This window comes from Chanodichthys erythropterus, chromosome 10 (assembly GCF_024489055.1).
Source record: "Chanodichthys erythropterus isolate Z2021 chromosome 10, ASM2448905v1, whole genome shotgun sequence".
Lineage (NCBI taxonomy): Eukaryota > Metazoa > Chordata > Actinopteri > Cypriniformes > Xenocyprididae > Chanodichthys > Chanodichthys erythropterus.
In genome coordinates this window covers 45,787,308-45,805,568 of record NC_090230.1, presented here as the reverse complement: position 1 = coordinate 45,805,568, position 18,261 = coordinate 45,787,308, and the positions used below count along the sequence as shown (strand labels likewise).

Sequence of the window (18,261 nt, the reverse complement as noted above, 5' to 3'; positions counted from 1 at the left end):
TGTTCTTTTTTCTGGATTATTTTATACAATATATGGCTTGCTGCATACTTGAGACAGATGTCAGTCTGTGTACGTGCTCGATCGCATGCGGAACACACGTTGTTGGATCGTCGTGGCATTGGCTAAAAGTTTTGTTCCTGAGATTTACAACAATGACAATACCAGGAGGATATACAACTCCGACAGCACTGCTTGGATACTAGACTAAAACTGCTGCACTATTTAGAAAAATTATACTTTGGACACGTGCTCATTAGTTTGAGAGAACATTTGAAAGTTACACAGATATCTGGTACGTTATATGTACGTATAGAGTTTTACATTATAAACGATGTTTTATGTTTTGAAATGGACATTACCAAGTGCAGCGGATTAGATTCATCTCGCGATCTCTATTTCATTATAAAGGTATGAAATCCCATTTGATTTGTGTTATTTGCACACCCCACACAAATTAATTAGCCTACTGGTGTTAGAGCATCTATAACGTTATCTTAAAATCACCGTAGATTGACAGTAAACCTTTAGTACTTTCTAATGATATTGTTATCTTTATTAATATTTTAGATAGTATCTAAGATAGATATGCTAGGCAGGCGTGGTTTCAGCAACAAGTCGCATAGGCTCCAACTATGTCCCGCCTCTTTGCCCATTTTCAGTTATCCGTGAGTGACGTGCGGTCACGTGCAACTAAGATGGCCGCGGCCTCATTTTTGCATCAAAACTGCTGTTCAGAACTCTATGGGTGACGTCACGGACACTACGTCCATATTTTTTACAGTCTATGGTCACGCAGCAGGTTCTTTTGCCACTCAGTCCAGCTGAGGGAGCGCGCTTTCGGCGGGAAAGTGACGTCGATGCATACCCTCTATATGCACGAGACATCACTGCCGTTGTCAGAGCACGCTCAGACATCACCAAGCGAATGCTGAACGCAGTTGGACATAGTGGTGTATTAGAGGTAAAAAATGATATAAATACTGTTCGGTTTCTCGCACAAACCGATCGTTTCGTGTCTTAGGACATCAATGTGTTACGAGCCGCAGGCTTTAATTTGGATTTGTCTGTGCATATTTTTTGACTCTTATAAATTGTGTTACCATTCACTCGCATTATACGGCTGGCAGACGGCAACGGTTGGAGTTAAAAATGATCATTTGTGTCCTACTGAAGAAACAAAGTGACCTACATCTTGGATGCCCTGGGGGTAAGCAGAAAAACATCCAATTTTCATTTTTGGGTGAACTATCCCTTTAAAATCATATTAGGTCAAACATCTAAGAGGACATGACACTGTTGACCATAATCCAAGTTGAAGTCAAACTGTATTTTACTTCTGCAGCTATTTCCTTCTCTCTCAAGCCTGGACTTTCATAAATCAGGAGCTGTTGATGCGATCTATCAGCCGTGTCTGGTATAGTTTTGTCCACCTCCGCATTCAGCTCCGGTTCATGCACAGACCATGAGAGAGGGCATTTGCCACAAACTCTCCTCAGTTAGCACTATTGATCACCACTGCTGAAAGACGACAAACATCTCCTAAATGAGGAAGCACTCCTTACAGCAGTGTTATTATAATCTAATTTTACATATACACAAAGTAAACATTGAAACCGAGCAGAATTTCTGAAGTAAAACAACAATTGTGACATTATAAAGCTGTTTCTGATATAACCTTTCTCAGACCTCTTCCATCTCTCTTATTCTCCAAATAAAAGATCCTCACTTTGGCACTTCTACCATGTTAACCAATGAAATATATATATATTTCATGACCATAAATAATATTTATTTTGGTAAGTTTCCAGGTTGGTGATTAGGATGGCGGAAGACAATTTAAAAGTTAATTAAGAAAGCAAATATGAACCGGCATCAGACATGCAGCAAGAAAGCACGTACCTTAGAAAGACAGGAATGGATAGATTACACACACAGAAAAAAACATGCTATAAGAGCAAAACAACCTTTCTAGTGTTAGAAAAAGCATAATACAGTCTCATAGAGTGAATTTGAGTGTTCCCCACTGAATCTGACAGATTTTGAGGGTGACTTTGAGTCAGCTTTAATAACATTGAGAACAGAGGAGGTTGTATTTAAGAAAACGCAGAAACCTTCCCTTTCTTTGAGCTAGATCTGCTCTTAATTAACAGATCCTCTTTATAGGCACTTTTCAAGAACAATTTATAGCATCTCAGGACGATAAGATCTAAGAGCCAAAAAGACGGTCCTGTAATTTAAAATGTGTTCTGCATAACTCAAATTTCATAGAGACATTTACCGTTTCTATTCCACTTAACAAATTTTGACTATGCAGAGCAATTCATTGATTCTAATCAATGAAAGATACATCTGACTTTTTTCCATGAGGAATGCAGGGATCATTACAATTTACTACTGACCTGATGGGAGTAGCAGACTTGTTTTAATAGCCAAGTCCAAGACTGTGGAATCTTTCTTTGATGTGTATTTTCAATTTGAATGGTGCTATGGAGACTTCCCTTGTTTTTCTACCAGAGCATTTAAGATATAATAAATCTTAAAGCATAAACTGCCCACTAATCACTTTTTAATTTATCTCATGTTATCAATCAAAAAACATTGAAGTTTAATATCAAAACCAGAGGTTTTACAGTGGAATGCAGGGTGAACATTCACAATTATTCTTATCTTTAATCTTCAATGGGAAAAGCTTGACATATGTTTGATTACCTGATAAACCCATTTCAGCAGCAGAAACCCACACAAAGCTTTATGGTTTTATACATGGTAAATATAATATTTTTTTCTGCTATTTTAAGGTGTCAGTATTGCAGTGTAATTATACATTTAAGTACTAAATGTTAATAATAATTAACTGCATGTACTTACTATAGGTTTAATTATGCATGTTTTTTAGTTATTACAACAGTAACTACATGTAACGGGTAACAATGACACTGTAAAACAGTGTTACCTTTTATGACTTGGATATTTTTTTATGTAACAAGTATCTTTTAATAAAATAAATATGATTAAAATATAAAATAAAAGAAATTGCAGTAAGTTAAAAATTGCTTTGCAAAAAAAAAAGAAAAAAAAAAAAAGTTCAACAGCACTGGCAATAAATGATGGTGAGAAAAATGGAAAGACAAAAACTGCCCCATAACCTGCAGCAGCCTTTTGAGACGTGTCACTCGTATTGATTTGAATGGAAGAAAGTGTAACGCGCAATATGGCGGAATAAGTCCCGCCTTCTAAATAAGAGCCAATCGCCGACTGGTAAAGTCATCGCGTCACTTCAGCGGCCGTTAGAATCACCGGTTTCTATAGAAACAGTCAGACCAGCGCCTCCGAAGAGACGCGCAGTTAGGTCTGCGCATGCGCATTAGCTTGATCCAGCCTGAAAAATAGTTTTTTTTCATGATTCGAGCGTTTAGAAACTAAATTTATGAGCCGGTTGTTGTTATATGAAATTTAATCGTAAGGGTGGAGAACAGTTTTGGAGAATTTGATGTTTCCCCATTCAAAGAGATAGCATGATGCCCAGGATGCCCGAGAAGCGTTTCAAAGATGGCCGCCGAGTGAAATGACTTGTCTTAAAGGGACTTTGCTTATAATGACTGACAAACAAAAAAGATATAAAAGTGTACAAACTGTGTAGTAGCTAGAGACTACATAGATAAGTGAAAATGGCCACAGATCACAATGCTTAGACCAGAATAAGGTTAAATCTCATCCTGAAAATAATATGAGTGATAAAGAAAACATGTTTATACAGTGGTCACACAACTCATTGCAGTGTTTATAAAACACTGACTGTGCAAGCCAGCGAGACTGTTATTTCTTTGTGATATCTGGGATGGTGTAAATCAGTTAGACATGCATAGCACAGAGATGGAAGAGAGCTGAATCTCAGCCAAAACCAACTTCACAACAGGGAATGAGAAAACTCAATACGATAGAAACAAAGGCATAATGTGAGAGCATGTAAGGTGTGCTTGAGTTTCATATTCACTGTCAAAAAAAAATAAATAAAAATACTACACAGCAGCTTGTTACTGGGACAGTATCCTTGAAAAGTACTAATATGCAGCCTTTAGGCGTAAATACAAAGGTGTACCTTTCGAGGGTACTGCCCCAGTGACAGGCAAAAAATTTTTTGACAGTGCATGAAAATACTGTATTTTTTGTCCATTGCATCTGGTAAGGTACATGCACTCTGTTAAAAACAGAAGGGGGGTTGATGTAATGATATGATGACATGAGAATGTATGAGTGATTTCCTGTATACAGTACCTTATTGTACATGATACTGTACAATTATAGCAAATATAATCAGCTAATTCATGGTGCATAAATGTTAATATGCATTTTTTTGTGTACGAACAAAAGTAACTCGAGGAAATGTTTCTTCATGGCTGCAATTGATTTTAAAATGGGCACACCCTGTGTTGAGCTATACAGAGCCTGAGGCCCGACTCTAGTCTAGGTTTTTGGAACATGCTGTATCCTTTCAAATTGCTTTTTAATGAAGGACAAATTTGACTCTGACCCCTCCTGTTTCCTTTTTTCTAAAAGCCAGATGATTGGCCTTTTGCTACGCTTCAGTTACTCTGTAACTCCACATCCATGTTTTGATTTAAACTTGGAGGAAGGAAGAGAGAAGACTCAGGTTTGACAAAAGAAATCAGTAGCAATTTAATATTTGATTTAAATATGCACAGATGATTTAAACTGTACTGCTGCTAGAATGTAGGCAGCTGTCCTGGAATCTGTTGTTTTCCAGACTGAGACTTAAATGTTAACTTTTAAAATGAATTGTGTAAGACAGACTTCAGAAATGTCAGGCCCCTCTTTTCCTTGCATCTGTTCTGAGTGCTAAACAGGGGGCAGTTACACTTGAGGCAGTGGCGGTATCAGGCATGCAGCAGGTAGCAAAAAAGCCCCTCTGGTCATTCATCAGGTCATTCAAATGTTTAAATCTCTTTCCACAGAGGAGATTGTTAGATAAAAAAAATGCAGGGCACTTCAGAAGCTTCTTCTCAAAACAGAACGCATCCACTGTGTATTGCAAATGAAGGTCCATTTTCTAGTGATTTACCCCTGAAAGGTAAATAAAATGCATCCTAGATGATGGGCTAAAAGTTTTTTCACTCTAAATTTACTAATAAGTAAGTAAGTAACAGTAAGTTATGTAGACAATACAAAACTTCTTTATTGTCAGAAAAAGCAGCATAGAAACAGTGTGAGAGAGCTGCTGTTTAGGAAGAAATCCATTTATATATACAGAAGAGTCTTTGAGGTTTCACCAATTTCTTGAAAGGTCTCCAGATGAGCCGAAAAAAGTATGGCCCTGGTCAGAGCTTTTTTTCTTTTCTTTTTTTTTTTTTTTTTTTTTTTTTTTTTTTTTTTTACAATAAATTAGCTAAGATGCTAACAATCTAGTTCAAAGGGAAAAGGACAATACAACTTGAAAAGGCCTATAATACAACACTATGCAACATGGGAAGTTTCAACACTTTCAGCCTTACTCTTTATAAATAATAAAATACAACAATCTTCCAATCATTCACATTACAAGTGTCACAATTTTCACAACCACACAGTATGGTGATCCTAGACACTATACAATGATAATACATTTATTATGGCTAGCATACATATAAATATACATACAAAGAATGTCACTAAAATGTAAGAACTCCTTCACTCAAAGCAATGGCCAGTCCTTCATAAAAAAAAATATAAATGAATCTGAGTAGCGTTATAAAAAAATACAAAAGAAAGAAAAAAAATATCCCAGTAATAAACAAACATAGTGACATCAGTTTGAGTTTCTACAGTTCTCATTGCGGTCTACAAGGTATGACAATAGCAGCTATTTTGGATGGACTTAACATAACACTGGAGTTTCAAAGCTGTTTGAGTCATCAGTATAAAAAGAAACAAACAAAAGGAGCAGTCAACGTCTTGCCTCCCTGGCCAGCCAGCGAGACAAAACAAAGCAATGCACAACTCACTTCACATCAACACTGCGGTGGCTCTGAAGAAGGGTAACGTCGCCACACAATGTTTTTACCCATTCAGTTACCAGACACCTGCGTCACTATCATGGCTTAGCGACTGATTCTTCATGCTGCCTTTTCAGGTATGCAACATTGCTTTGAGTGACTACTATAATGTCTTATCAAAAGACTTAAAATGACCTCCACAAAATGGAGAGCAATGTAGCATTAAATTCTCATCTCAGCCTCATCACTGTGCTCCAGAGAGTGCTCTGTGGTGCTGATGATGGAGGCTGAGGGACCTTGAGTGACACCGAATGGGGAGACGGCTGGGGATCGTGCAGCAAGTGGGGACAGTGAAGGGGAAAAACTGGGAGACATCGCTGCTGAGGAGATGGAGCCCTCGTGGCTTATAGGTGAACGCCTTAGGGATGCTAAGTGGTGGAACGTCCGTGCTATGGCGGGTTTAGGTGGGACAGATTTGGCCCCTGGATGAGCCACCGAGGTAATGAGGGGTGGAGGGTCAATTCTTGGCTTGGGGTCTGTCTTGACTTTGGGTTGGAAGGGTCTACGTGGGTTGTTGGGAGGTAAGCTCTCATCTTTTAGCCTGGCAATCTCTGTAAAGACACTAGCTAAGGGTTGGAACTGAGGGCACCAGTTGAGAAGGTAGTCCCAGTTGTAGCTGCCTCGCAATTCCTCGTCACTTGCCACTATGGCTGTGAGGGAGCCATCAACTGAAGGTTTGCCATCCTCAGGGAAAGCATAATCTTTCGGATGGGAAATATTCAATCCACGACCTACTCCAAGGTAACCCCCACCTTCATCTCTATAGACTGGGAGCTGACCAGACAGTAGGGTGCCACTGAGACTCCCACTGATGCTGCCCAGTTTCTTATTTTTGAACCACTGGCTTGCATCAAGTGGCCCTGGTTCACAAGAAATATCAGAGAGTTGGTCCGCATCCTGTTGGATACCTGAATCAGGGCCCCGGGCAGAGATGTGCTCTTGCATTGAGGAGGTGATGCTTGCAACTCTTGGGTACTCATTGATCATCCTGATTTCGTCATCCTCTGCCGCTTCGGCAGATCCCCGTCCACTGGAGTGAGAAGGATCTAAGGATCCTCCTCGAGTATAGGAGCCTCCACCTGTTCCCTCCTCATCACCTGCATATCCAGGAAGTGCCTGATGATAGATCCTATCACTCCCTGCAGGTTTAGACTCATCCAATTTTTGCAAAGCTGTGCCTGAAGATACAGTACTATTCCCAGTGTCTTGTCCTTTCTTCTTTCGCTTTGATCTTACTAGATAAAGAGCCACAGCAATTATGACTAACAAGACAATTACTCCAAGAGAGGCAGCAATTATGCTCACAAGGAGGATGTTAAAGTCTGTTGTGAGGCCAAAGGATGTGTTGGTAACATCAATGGTTAGCTGAGCAGAAGCTACTCTCGAGGTGTCAAGGGGGCTGTGGGCGGTAACATCCATAGTCATTAGGCGGGTTTCCCTTTTCGAGCGACTCCCACCACTTGAGCTGCCAGAGCTGTCCATCTTTAGGTAGATTACACCAGTTGTCTTATTCACTTCGAAGTAAGGAGAGGAATTAGGGAAAGAGTAGAGTACAATCCCATCCACCCCACCATCCTCATCTTTGGCCTGTACTTGCCCAATGCTCTGACCTTTCTTGGCTCCCTCTGGTACCTCAAAGGACAAGTCTGAAGATGTGAAAACTGGGTCATACTCATCCTCTCCGGTGACATAGACCTGCACTGTGACTGTAGCCGAGTTGTTGCCTGCATCTACAGCCAAAGCGATGAAGTTAAATGAGTTTACCTTCTCAAAATCAAATATCTGCTTGGTACGAACTTCTCCAGAGTTCTGATCTACCAAGAAGAGGTCTTTTCCTAGACTGGAGTGGTCCATCAAATAATACTTAAGCTGTCCATAAACTCCTGTGTCATAATCGATTGCATGTAACACAGTCACAGCAGAGTTGGGTGGTTGGTTCTCACGGACACTTGCTGTTAACGTAGCAATGGGAAAGTAAGGTCTGTTGTCATTAATGTCCTTTACCTCTACACTAACAGGAGCCAAGGCAAAATGACCATGGCCATCTGAGGCTTGTACTATAACCACATGGGAAGTTTGGCTCTCTCTGTCTAAAGGCCTTTGAAGCTTCAGTGCCCCAGTCCACTGATCCACAGAGAAGAGTTTCATCTCATCTCCAGAGCTGATGCTGTACTGGACCTCTGCGTAGGGAGCTGAATCTGGATCAGTTGCAGTAACACGTAAGATTTCTGTCCCAGCAGCTGCCCCTTCACTCAAAGCCACTAGGTACTCTGCTCTGCCAAAGACAGGAGGGTTGTCATTCACATCAGTGACTGTGATGATGGCTGGTACGCTGGAGCTGCGTTGGGGAACACCACGGTCTGAGACCGCAATGGTGAGGTTATAGCGTGATAAAGCCTCAAAATCCAGTCGCTCCGCCAGGATCAGGGTTCCTACGGTCTGGAATCCATGGCCCTCTATAAAACGAACGCTACTCTCAATCTGGAATGCATTTCCAACATTCCCACTGGCGATTGCAAAATCAAAACCAGAGTTTTCCTGAGAAAGGTCTCCATCTACTGCCTCTAAGGTCAGAATAGTGGCTCCAGGTAGCTGGTCCTCAGACACTGTGGCTTTGTACTCCAACTGGTGGAATATGGGGGCGTTATCATTGACGTCCATCAGTTGAACTTGGACTGTGGCAGAAGATGATAGAGGTGGAGATCCTCCATCACGAGCTTCGATGACTATACTCACAGAGGGCTGCTCTGGGTCGAATTCTGCTTTCTGTCTGATGAAAAGTGTACCTAGAAGAACATGGGAAGTGCTTTTACTACAATGCTAATGCTTTAAATATAAACTATATGTTAAAACTATAGGCAGTGGCTTTTTAAACTATATGCAAGTAGCTGACCGTTGTTGGTAGAGGCTGTTTTCATTAACTCCACCTACCACTTTATGTAAACATCATCTACTACTAATTGCACTTATTATAAACAAATGCTATTTGTTGCTATTTATACTTATTTATCTACACTATTTACACTTCATATAAATGGAATATAAATGTGTAAATGCCACCGACAAAACAACATGTTTAGTATAAACATTGGGCTTATACCATTTTTTGGATCAATGTAAAACCCGTCCCTCGTTGAAGACAACACTCGATAGGTGACCTTTCCATTTTCTCCTGAATCTCGATCTGTTGCTGTTACTGTGATAACAGGACTGCCTGGTGGAGAATGTTCTGGAAGTGTTACCTGGAAACCAAAAGCAACAACAAAGCTGTTACTTGGCATGCTTTTTCCTGTATCCAGAGTGATGTCATTTTGAATAAAAGCATCTGCTAAACGAATAAATGCAAACATAAATGATAGCATACTTTGTACCGGTGTGAATGAGTGCATGTACTTTTATTCTAGGATAAATTTATGTTAACCAAGTTATTTTTCTATCTAAATCCATGAGAGTCAAACCCTTTTCCTCAGACTGACTTTTCACAAAAGTTAACAAAAGAAGAACAAAACCAATAAACCTTCATCAATCCTAATAAAACAAGACACAAATTATGTCACTCCTTTTAAAATACTTCAAATGGTAGAAAGAAAAGTTACCTGATATAGATCTTGAGTAAATGTAGGTGCATTATCATTTATGTCCTCCACCAGCACAGTTAAATTGGCTTCACTCTGGTGCTTTGAATCTGAAGCTCGAATAGTCAATGTGTACCATGTCCTCTCTTCAAAGTCCAGTGGTGCTGTCAAAGACACACGGCCATTGTAACGATGGATATCAAATTTTCCCTGTGATGAAGCATCCAGCTGCAAAGAGTAAGAAAGCACTGGGCCAGAATCCACGTCATTTCCAGTAACCAGAGTGATCTCAGTGCCGATAAGAGAGTCTGGAAGAGGGAAGCAGGGACACAACATTCAGATGCATGTACAGTAATAAAAGTGCTTCTCTTTTAGGTGCTTGTAATCTTTCAGGGTAAAGGGTCAAAGGTCACCGGTTAGTTCACTTACTCTCTGGCACTCTAATTTCCCGTGGCACTGGGATGGTTGGACTGTTGTCGTTGAGGTCGACAATAATCACTGTGATGGTTGCAGTGCCTACTAGCTTGGGGCTACCACGATCAGTGGCTTTTATCACCAACCTGATGCAAATGCGATAAAATAAAGGGTTAGATACATTTTTTCCTAATTATATCATGTGAGTGATGTTTCTGTTCAGGTTCTTTTTTTAGATCAAGACAGAGAACAAGAGATGCCTTCTATTTTCGAAAAAAAAAAAAAATATTTGTACAACAATCCAAAAGCTCTAACAGACCAAAAATGTAATAAATTAGAAGCACACACTTTTATACGGGTCGGGGAACATTTTAGAAACAAAACACATGAGGTAAAACTACGAGGGCTTGAACACATCACACACACAAACTAAATAGCGTTGGAGAGGACAGTTAAATTCCACAGAACAGAAGGAAATTAAAGACCTGCAGAGCAGTGACTTCATTGGCCAAACAAGCACAGCACACATAATATACACTCACTGTGCCTGTGTCCAGATTTCTCTGTCCATAATGGCCGCAGTCGTGATGCTGCCGGTCAGAGGGTCAATTTTGAAAAGGCCACTTTGACTCGAAGACTCAATGGAGTAAGTCACCTGACCATTCTGACCCTGGTCAACGTCCTCTGCCATAACCTAATGTATATGAAAACAGGTCGATCTAACACAGACAGGGTCCAAAATGATCACTTGCCATACAAGGTTTAAGTCTGATGCCTGCTGATGTCAAGTCAAAAATATGTGAGGAAAAAAGTAAATAATTCCAATGTAATATGGTTAATAAAGTAATTAAAAAATACTGTTTAATGACCGCTAAATGTTCTCAGTTCAACCACGATTGGCAAACAGGTATGATGTAAAAGAAAGTTGTTTGTAGAATATTCACATTTTAATACTTTTTCCGATATGTTTTCAATTATGTTTTACATTTTAGAAGTAAAGAAATAAATAAATAAATAAGAGACCCCTTGCCTGAATAATGGGAAAATCATAGCCCTGTGCTTCATGCATATAAGCCACATAGTTCTGCAGCTGGAATCGGGGTAGGTTGTCATTGACATCCTGAAGAATCAGGTTGACCGCCATGAAGGAGTTTGAAGATGTAGTTTCAGCCTTCACCACTAGACGGAGTCTTGGAGTATCTTCAAAATCCAGGCCATTTGAGCTCTGTACCCAGATTTCACCTATGAATTCACCAATAATGCAGTGAAGTAGGTCAAACTGATTGCCATTGTGAATAAGAAATATTGTTTTTCATCTTTCTGATGAGTTTACGTATGCATATTTTCAAAATCAAGCCATTTTCACATATCATGGGGTTTTTAACTGACCTGTACTGGAGCTGATGCTGAAAGAATGGTATTTATTCCCACTGAAGATGCTGTAAGTGATGCCGTCACGGGTGCCGTCAGGGTGCTGAGCCTGAGCCTGGGCGACCGCAGTGCCTGTGGAGAAAAATACACACACAAAAAAACTCAATACTCTTCTGCCACACTCACTTAAATTGATGCATTGGCTTTCGATGCTTCACAAACTGTGCCTGTTAGTGCTGAAATACAATGCTGCAGTTTTCATCATGCAGTTCATTGCAAAAGATTTTAACTGCCTCGTGCCAGTGCTTTGGAATGACGATACCACAAAAACTAACTTTTAGTGTAGGATTTATAATGAAAGAGTGGCAATTGAGGTCTGTATAGTTTTGCAATGCACTGCATAATTTGTAAAGAGATAGATTTTATACAAGTAATTTAATGAAAATTGATACTTGTTGGCATTTAAAGTCAACATGAAGTGGAATTTTCAACTCATTTTATTTCTGTAATGTGCTTTGTTTCCAAGCAAAAAAGGACATACAAAAATTAAGTAAAAAATATGGTGGGACATAGTATTATCCATCTGGAATTGACTGGATCACGAAAAAGTTGCATCTTTATGTCTCAATGGTAAGTATTTTTTCTCTCTATCATTTGGTATTATTGACATCAATTTTATTACATTAATCCTGGAATTAAAAATATTTAAAAAATTTAATTATTTTCTAAAAATGTAAAAATGTAACATTATTTTTCACTGTAATAACTGTGCATGGCCTTGATGACATGAGCTGAACTTGCAAAAATGATTACATTTTAATTATATATTACAAAAATTATTATTATTTTTTTAGGAATAACATGCACTGAATAGTGCACAATACGACCAGCAACATTAATTAAGAAAGTAAAATAGGGTTGATGTTGACTTCAATCATTTTCATTATTTATTTTTTACATTATGATTTCTTTCATTCCTTTTTTCCTTTTTTTTCTTGCTTTTTTAACAAGTAAAATCTTCTAGGCTGATAGCACACCAAATCTTTTGCTGTAAATTCTCTGTGTACCTTTAGCAGCATTCTCCTGTAAGCTAACATCTCTGGCGGTGCGAGAGAATCGAATGCCCTTGTAATTTTCCTCCTTCACATAGACGATCACCACCCCTAGGGAAGACTGAGGAGGGCTGCCCTGGTCCATAGCCTCCACTATGAGTGTGCGTTGGGTTTGCGTGAGGGTTTGGAGCTTCTCTGTCGTCTGGATCTCCCCTGTTAGCGAGTTAATAGCAAATCCTCTGACTGGCATAGCAAAGCGGTAGAACACCGACCCATTGGCTCCAAAGTCCTTATCTTCTGCTCTCATGGTGGCCACCACCTGATGCGTGGACACACTACCACTGGACACATTGATAATCAGTGGGTCCTGGATGAAGAATGGTGCATTGTCGTTGACGTCCAGGATGGTAACGGTTACTTGGGCTGTGGTGTTGCGGGGTGAAGCGGGTGATAGGTCGACAGCGTACACCTGGAATGTGTAAGAAGCTCTTTTCTCTCTGTCCAGAAGTGCTGCGGTAGTGATCCGCCCCGTGTCTGGATGCACTGTGAATGCACCTTTGGCTTCTTGGCTAAGGAAGTATAAGATCTGCCCATTTTCACCCTCATCCACATCTGTGGCTGTCGCATCCAATACCACCAAACCTACAGCAGCATCTTCTGAGACATCAACATTGTAGCTACTGCTGCCAAACTTGGGGCTGTTGTCGTTTACATCAAGAACTGAGATTTCCACAGTGGTGGTGCTGCTCAGAGAGGGTCTGCCATGATCTTGAACCACCACTTGCAAGGAATAACTGTTCTTCCGCTCTCGGTCAAGAGGTCTTGAAGTAGACAGAGCTCCAGAGGAACCATCAAGTCGAAAGTCACCATCTGCGTCGCCAGCTAGAATAGCAACACACAGACACAACATTTGTTAATAATCAAGCAGAGTGGGTCTTCTTTTTATAAGAAAAATGTAATGTGTGAAAATTTTTAAAAAAAAAGTTTTACCAGTGATCTTATATTCCAGTCGTCCACTCTCTCCGGTGTCCAGGTCTGTGGCTTTGATGGTGAACAGCTCCACAGGCTCTTGGTTCTCAGGCACCTCCAGATTGTAATGCTGCCGCCCGAAAGCAGGAGCATTATCATTCTCATCCAGCACTGTGATGTGAACTTTAGCCTGGGCAAAGTTAGGGGGTATGCCACCATCTTTTGCATACACTATCACATACAAAAGATATAAGGATGATTATTAAGAAGTTTAGTATAAGCATATAATATAATATAATATAATATAATATAATATAATATAATATAATATAATATAATATAATATAATATAATATAATATAATATAATATAATATAATATAATATAATATAATATAATATAATACAATAGTTTTCAGGCCAGTGTTGTTATTGTTAACTAAAACTAAACTATAATAAAAACTTTTCGGTAATTGAAATAAAATAAAATAAAATAAAATAAAACAATAAAAACATTAGATGAACATTTTTAATTTACAAAACTTTTTAAAAACTATGTCAGTTATTTGCCAAGACAACATTTTTAATTTTTAAAGTTGAAGTACTAAATTACTAAAACTGAAATACAACATAAAGCTAAATAGAAATAAAATTAGAAATATAAAAAAACCCTAATAATGATAAATGATAAAAACACAGAACAAAATAATAAAAATTAAAATCAAAATATAAAAATCAAAATAAAAGTTAGTAATATTAATATTAATGAATACAATAATAGTATAAAAATAATACTAAAATAACACTGTTTCAGCCATATTATGTGCAGATCTTGGCTGTGTTTATGTACCTGTTACAGTGTAGTGGTCCTGAAGTTCTCTATCTAGAACCTGAGTGACAAATATCACACCCGTCTCTGGATTAATTGCGAATCCATCCTCAGTCACACCACCGTAAGTCACTAAGCCATTAGTGCCTGCAACAAAAACAGAAATATATAATCAGTAATTCTGACCAGAATTGAATACTAGCTTACTACCTACTGAAAACTGCAGAGTAAACACTGCAAACTACCAACTATATTAAGTAGAAAGTGAAAACTTTCAAAGTATTATTCAGCTCTGTGTGACTGTGCAGATGAATATGGTTATCCTACCGTTTACTGTAGCTGTTATTAAACACGGTACTTCCTTGATAATAAATTCAAGCACAGCGCTACAACAACCATAATGAAATGACCCTTCACAATAGATAATGCTTTACAATGAACTCTGTTAGACACAGAGCTACATATGGCAATTTATCTGTTCAATAAAATACCTTACTCACCTGTTGGGTAATAAAAAAAAATGCCATCTCCGCATCGCTTTTAAAAGATTTTAAATCCCTCAGTTTTCACCATCTCAAGCCAAGCCAATGTTGATTCTTGATTTATTAGTTCTTTCTTGTTTTCTTTTTGCCAGCAGACTCTCCTCTGTTCTGCATTTTGATGATGGATTGAAGAAGGATTGATGATGTATTTATTCATTATTTGAATTTTTTAATTAAAAAAAAAAGTTAAATAGTGTACCTTAATGTTTTTTTATTACTATTATTACAATATTTAAATATTTTTTGGAAGTCAGATCAATTATTTGTATGTGTTTGTTCCAAACACAGCCTGTGACTGGTAACAATCAACCACAGCCTCTTTCCTTTCATTCTAAGTTAGAAGGTGTACTAGAAGTCTTGAACAACCTGATTTGAATTAAAACAGAAGTGCAATGTCAAATGTCAAAATTTTCAAGTTCAAACCTTTTCATCTTGGATTTAACACCGGTTTCAATAGTTGTTCCTTTTGCTGATTCAGCCACTGAGTCATGGTCCACACAAATGTTAAGCATGGACTAAAGACATACGGGTGCCAGATTGCGTGCAAAGTTAGCCAGCTTTGGCACGAGCACCTGCTTACTCAATTAATGCTTCCTGAAAAATGTCTTTACAATCTCTCTTTCATACTCTCTCACTAAACCCAGGAGGCTGAGAATGAGTCCCACATACCCTCCACAGGAAGCGTAAAAAAAAAAAAAACACTGCCCTCACTGCAACTCAACATAACTGCTTTAACCAGATGCCAAAGTTTTCAGACACAGGTCATGAATATCTGAAAGGCTGAAATACCCTCAAGTGTAGCTGATTCTTTTCAGTAGCAATGGAACATTTAACACATGGATTATTGCAGAATTTGATCAAAAATCACTCACCATGATCCCGGTCTGAAGCGGAGACCTTCAGTATGCTTGTTTCTGCTGGCTGGTTCTCTTTGATTTGGGCTTCAAACTCGCTGAGTTCAAACCACGGTGCTTCATCATTTACGTCAATAACCTGGATAGATAGAACTTGAGTGGTGGAATGTTGGGGTATCCCATGATCCTCAGCCACAATTGTGAGATTGTAGTTTTCCTGCTCCTCACGATCCAGAGGTTTAAGGATAGAGAGGGAGCCTGCAGAAAAGGGAAAGAGAAAAACATCTGTAGATCTGCTGCACGCTTCACAGCAGGGCCTCGTGCTCATATGCCCTGTGGCTAGAGGAGTGTGACAGGTCAGAGAGCTGTTCTGTTTTATACTATGCATATTTGTAATATTTCATTATGCACATGCCAGACACTATCTTAAGCTATCTGAATGTGGCTGGTCTATTCTGATGAGGTTAGAAGTTCATTTGTGACTTAAAGTAGCCCACCACAACAAATAATGCCAAGTGCCGTATGTAATCACAGCGTGCTATATAAAGCCATATCGCACGGCTATGAGTGTAATATTGCGCTTATACGACAGCAGAAGTGGCAGAAGTGAGTAAATAAATAAGAAGCAACAATGGAATATCTTTAAAAAATGGCTTTTTTTGTAGAACTACTTACTTCCGCCACAGATTCAAATCTCAAGTTGACAGTTTAACAGTTGTGACCAAGCCTTTGTAACTAATTCTAAAACGTCACTTTAGAACTAGTAACGAAGGAAAGTTGAGTCACTTCATCGAAGCTTACTGTATTATATAGAGTAGAGTATTATGGTATTATGAGAGAGATCGACTAAACGTGTGCATTACCTGCATCTGATAGCATTCACTCTTCAGGTCGATGTCCATAATATTATATCCATTATAAATATCAGTTTGAATGTAGTAAATAAACACAAGCAAACAATTCAGTCAAAAGCGGTGCTCTAGTACAGGATTTAAGTTAAATATAGCCTAAATGCAAAGTTATGAAACTTAATTTCCCTCGTTATGCTGTAGTTTATAATGTCTTAAAATTAGTGATACAAGTTGTTCCATCTTCATACAGGTGCTGTACAGCAGTCAAATCCAGAATCGTCTGAGGCTGACATCATCAATTACATAAAGAACTCCGATCAGCTCCCGACAGATATGGGGGTATGGGACGTCAGAAGGGCCAGACAGCCATTGATCTTTGTTCTCAACCAGAATAGGTGCAATTTTGTTTTTATTTACATTTGTATTATTGATTTGAAGTTTGCTGATTAAAAGTTCTGTCATGACAACTCTCTGAGTGTTTGGCATGGTAATGGGTATGACAATGTTGATATGTTTGGCCTTGGCGGAATACATCTGCTAGGCTGCTGCTGCTTTTATTGCTGCTGTTGATTATTGCTGCTGCTGCTGCAGAGCAAGTACGGTATTTGCTACTGCCAATACATATACGACACACTGCTGTGAGCAAGTAAGACATGCTGCTGCTGTACAATATAGCGTACATGAATTACTCGTAGCAGATCTATACAGGTGGAGCTGGGGAAGGTGGAGGGTTTCTGAAAGCGTGCCGCACCGCTAAGGCAAATGCTACTCTTGTATAAGACTGAGCATGCAAGCTCATTGGTTACTAATACAGCAGGAACCAATCATCTGTGTCCTATGATGTGATTACTGGCAATTGAGTTAAAGGTGCTCTAAGCGATGTCACGCGTTTTTAGGCCAAAACATTTTTTGTTTTCATTTTTGTTGTCAGTTTGATTTGCATTTTTGTCCTGATTTTTGACATCGATTTGATATTTTTTTTTCAACATCGACTGGACATTAGTGTGTGGACATCAAATGGATGTCAATTTGATATTTTTTTCCCCAACATCAGTGTGTGGATGTCAAATTAATGTAAAAAAAATTGATGTCAATTTGATGGGGTTTTTTTTTTACATCAATTGGACATCTCAAGCAGAGTAATAAAAATGGTGAAAGGGTTCCAGTGCTGATACTGAGGGAATATCACATGGCTGGAAAAGGCTCTCAGCCAATCAGATTCGAGAATTAGAACAAACTGTTGTATATAATATAATGTAATATAATATAATAAAATATAATATAATATAATATAATATAATATAATATAATATAATATAATATAATATAATATAATATAATATAATATAATATAATATAATATAATATAATATAATATAATATAATATAATATAATATAAAAATGTTTGCCAGCTAAGAAAATACTACTGAGATGAATATGGATGCTAGCTCTCTTTAGGTATATTAGAACTCTTTGGTATTATTTTTTTTATTAGCATGCTTAATGGGACAATTCATTTTTAACATAAAATGTTAACATAAAATTTTTCATACAACATATAGGTCAAACACAATATAGCTACAGTCTGACATTAATTTTAGCTTTATTCATCCTGTTTTTCTCCTCAGTTTACCTCCTGCACTCTCTATAAGGAATTTGAGAATGAAGCTTTTTGCTGACTTGCTGGTATGAAGACCAGGGAAGAAAGTTGTTGTCATGGATCCATTTTTGATCCTTTCCAGCTATACCTCTCT

General features: G+C 38.4%; 1 protein-coding gene across 1 annotated transcript in view; it reads right to left on the bottom strand.

Annotated features, from left to right (window-relative positions):
- Positions 1 to 5,220: 5,220 nt before the first annotated feature.
- Positions 5,221 to 18,261, bottom strand: part of dchs1b (dachsous cadherin-related 1b) — a 101,407-nt gene continuing 88,366 nt past the window's right edge. The window contains exons 11-21 of the mRNA XM_067397910.1: positions 15,674 to 15,913; positions 14,281 to 14,406; positions 13,453 to 13,662; positions 12,478 to 13,344; positions 11,429 to 11,542; positions 11,070 to 11,281; positions 10,582 to 10,733; positions 10,055 to 10,185; positions 9,647 to 9,933; positions 9,151 to 9,292; positions 5,221 to 8,836 (exon numbers count right to left, since the gene is read on the bottom strand). Coding sequence (XP_067254011.1) covers positions 6,213 to 8,836; positions 9,151 to 9,292; positions 9,647 to 9,933; positions 10,055 to 10,185; positions 10,582 to 10,733; positions 11,070 to 11,281; positions 11,429 to 11,542; positions 12,478 to 13,344; positions 13,453 to 13,662; positions 14,281 to 14,406; positions 15,674 to 15,913 — 5,105 coding nt within the window. The 3' untranslated portion in view covers positions 5,221 to 6,212. The remainder of the gene's footprint in view (positions 8,837 to 9,150; positions 9,293 to 9,646; positions 9,934 to 10,054; positions 10,186 to 10,581; positions 10,734 to 11,069; positions 11,282 to 11,428; positions 11,543 to 12,477; positions 13,345 to 13,452; positions 13,663 to 14,280; positions 14,407 to 15,673; positions 15,914 to 18,261) is intronic.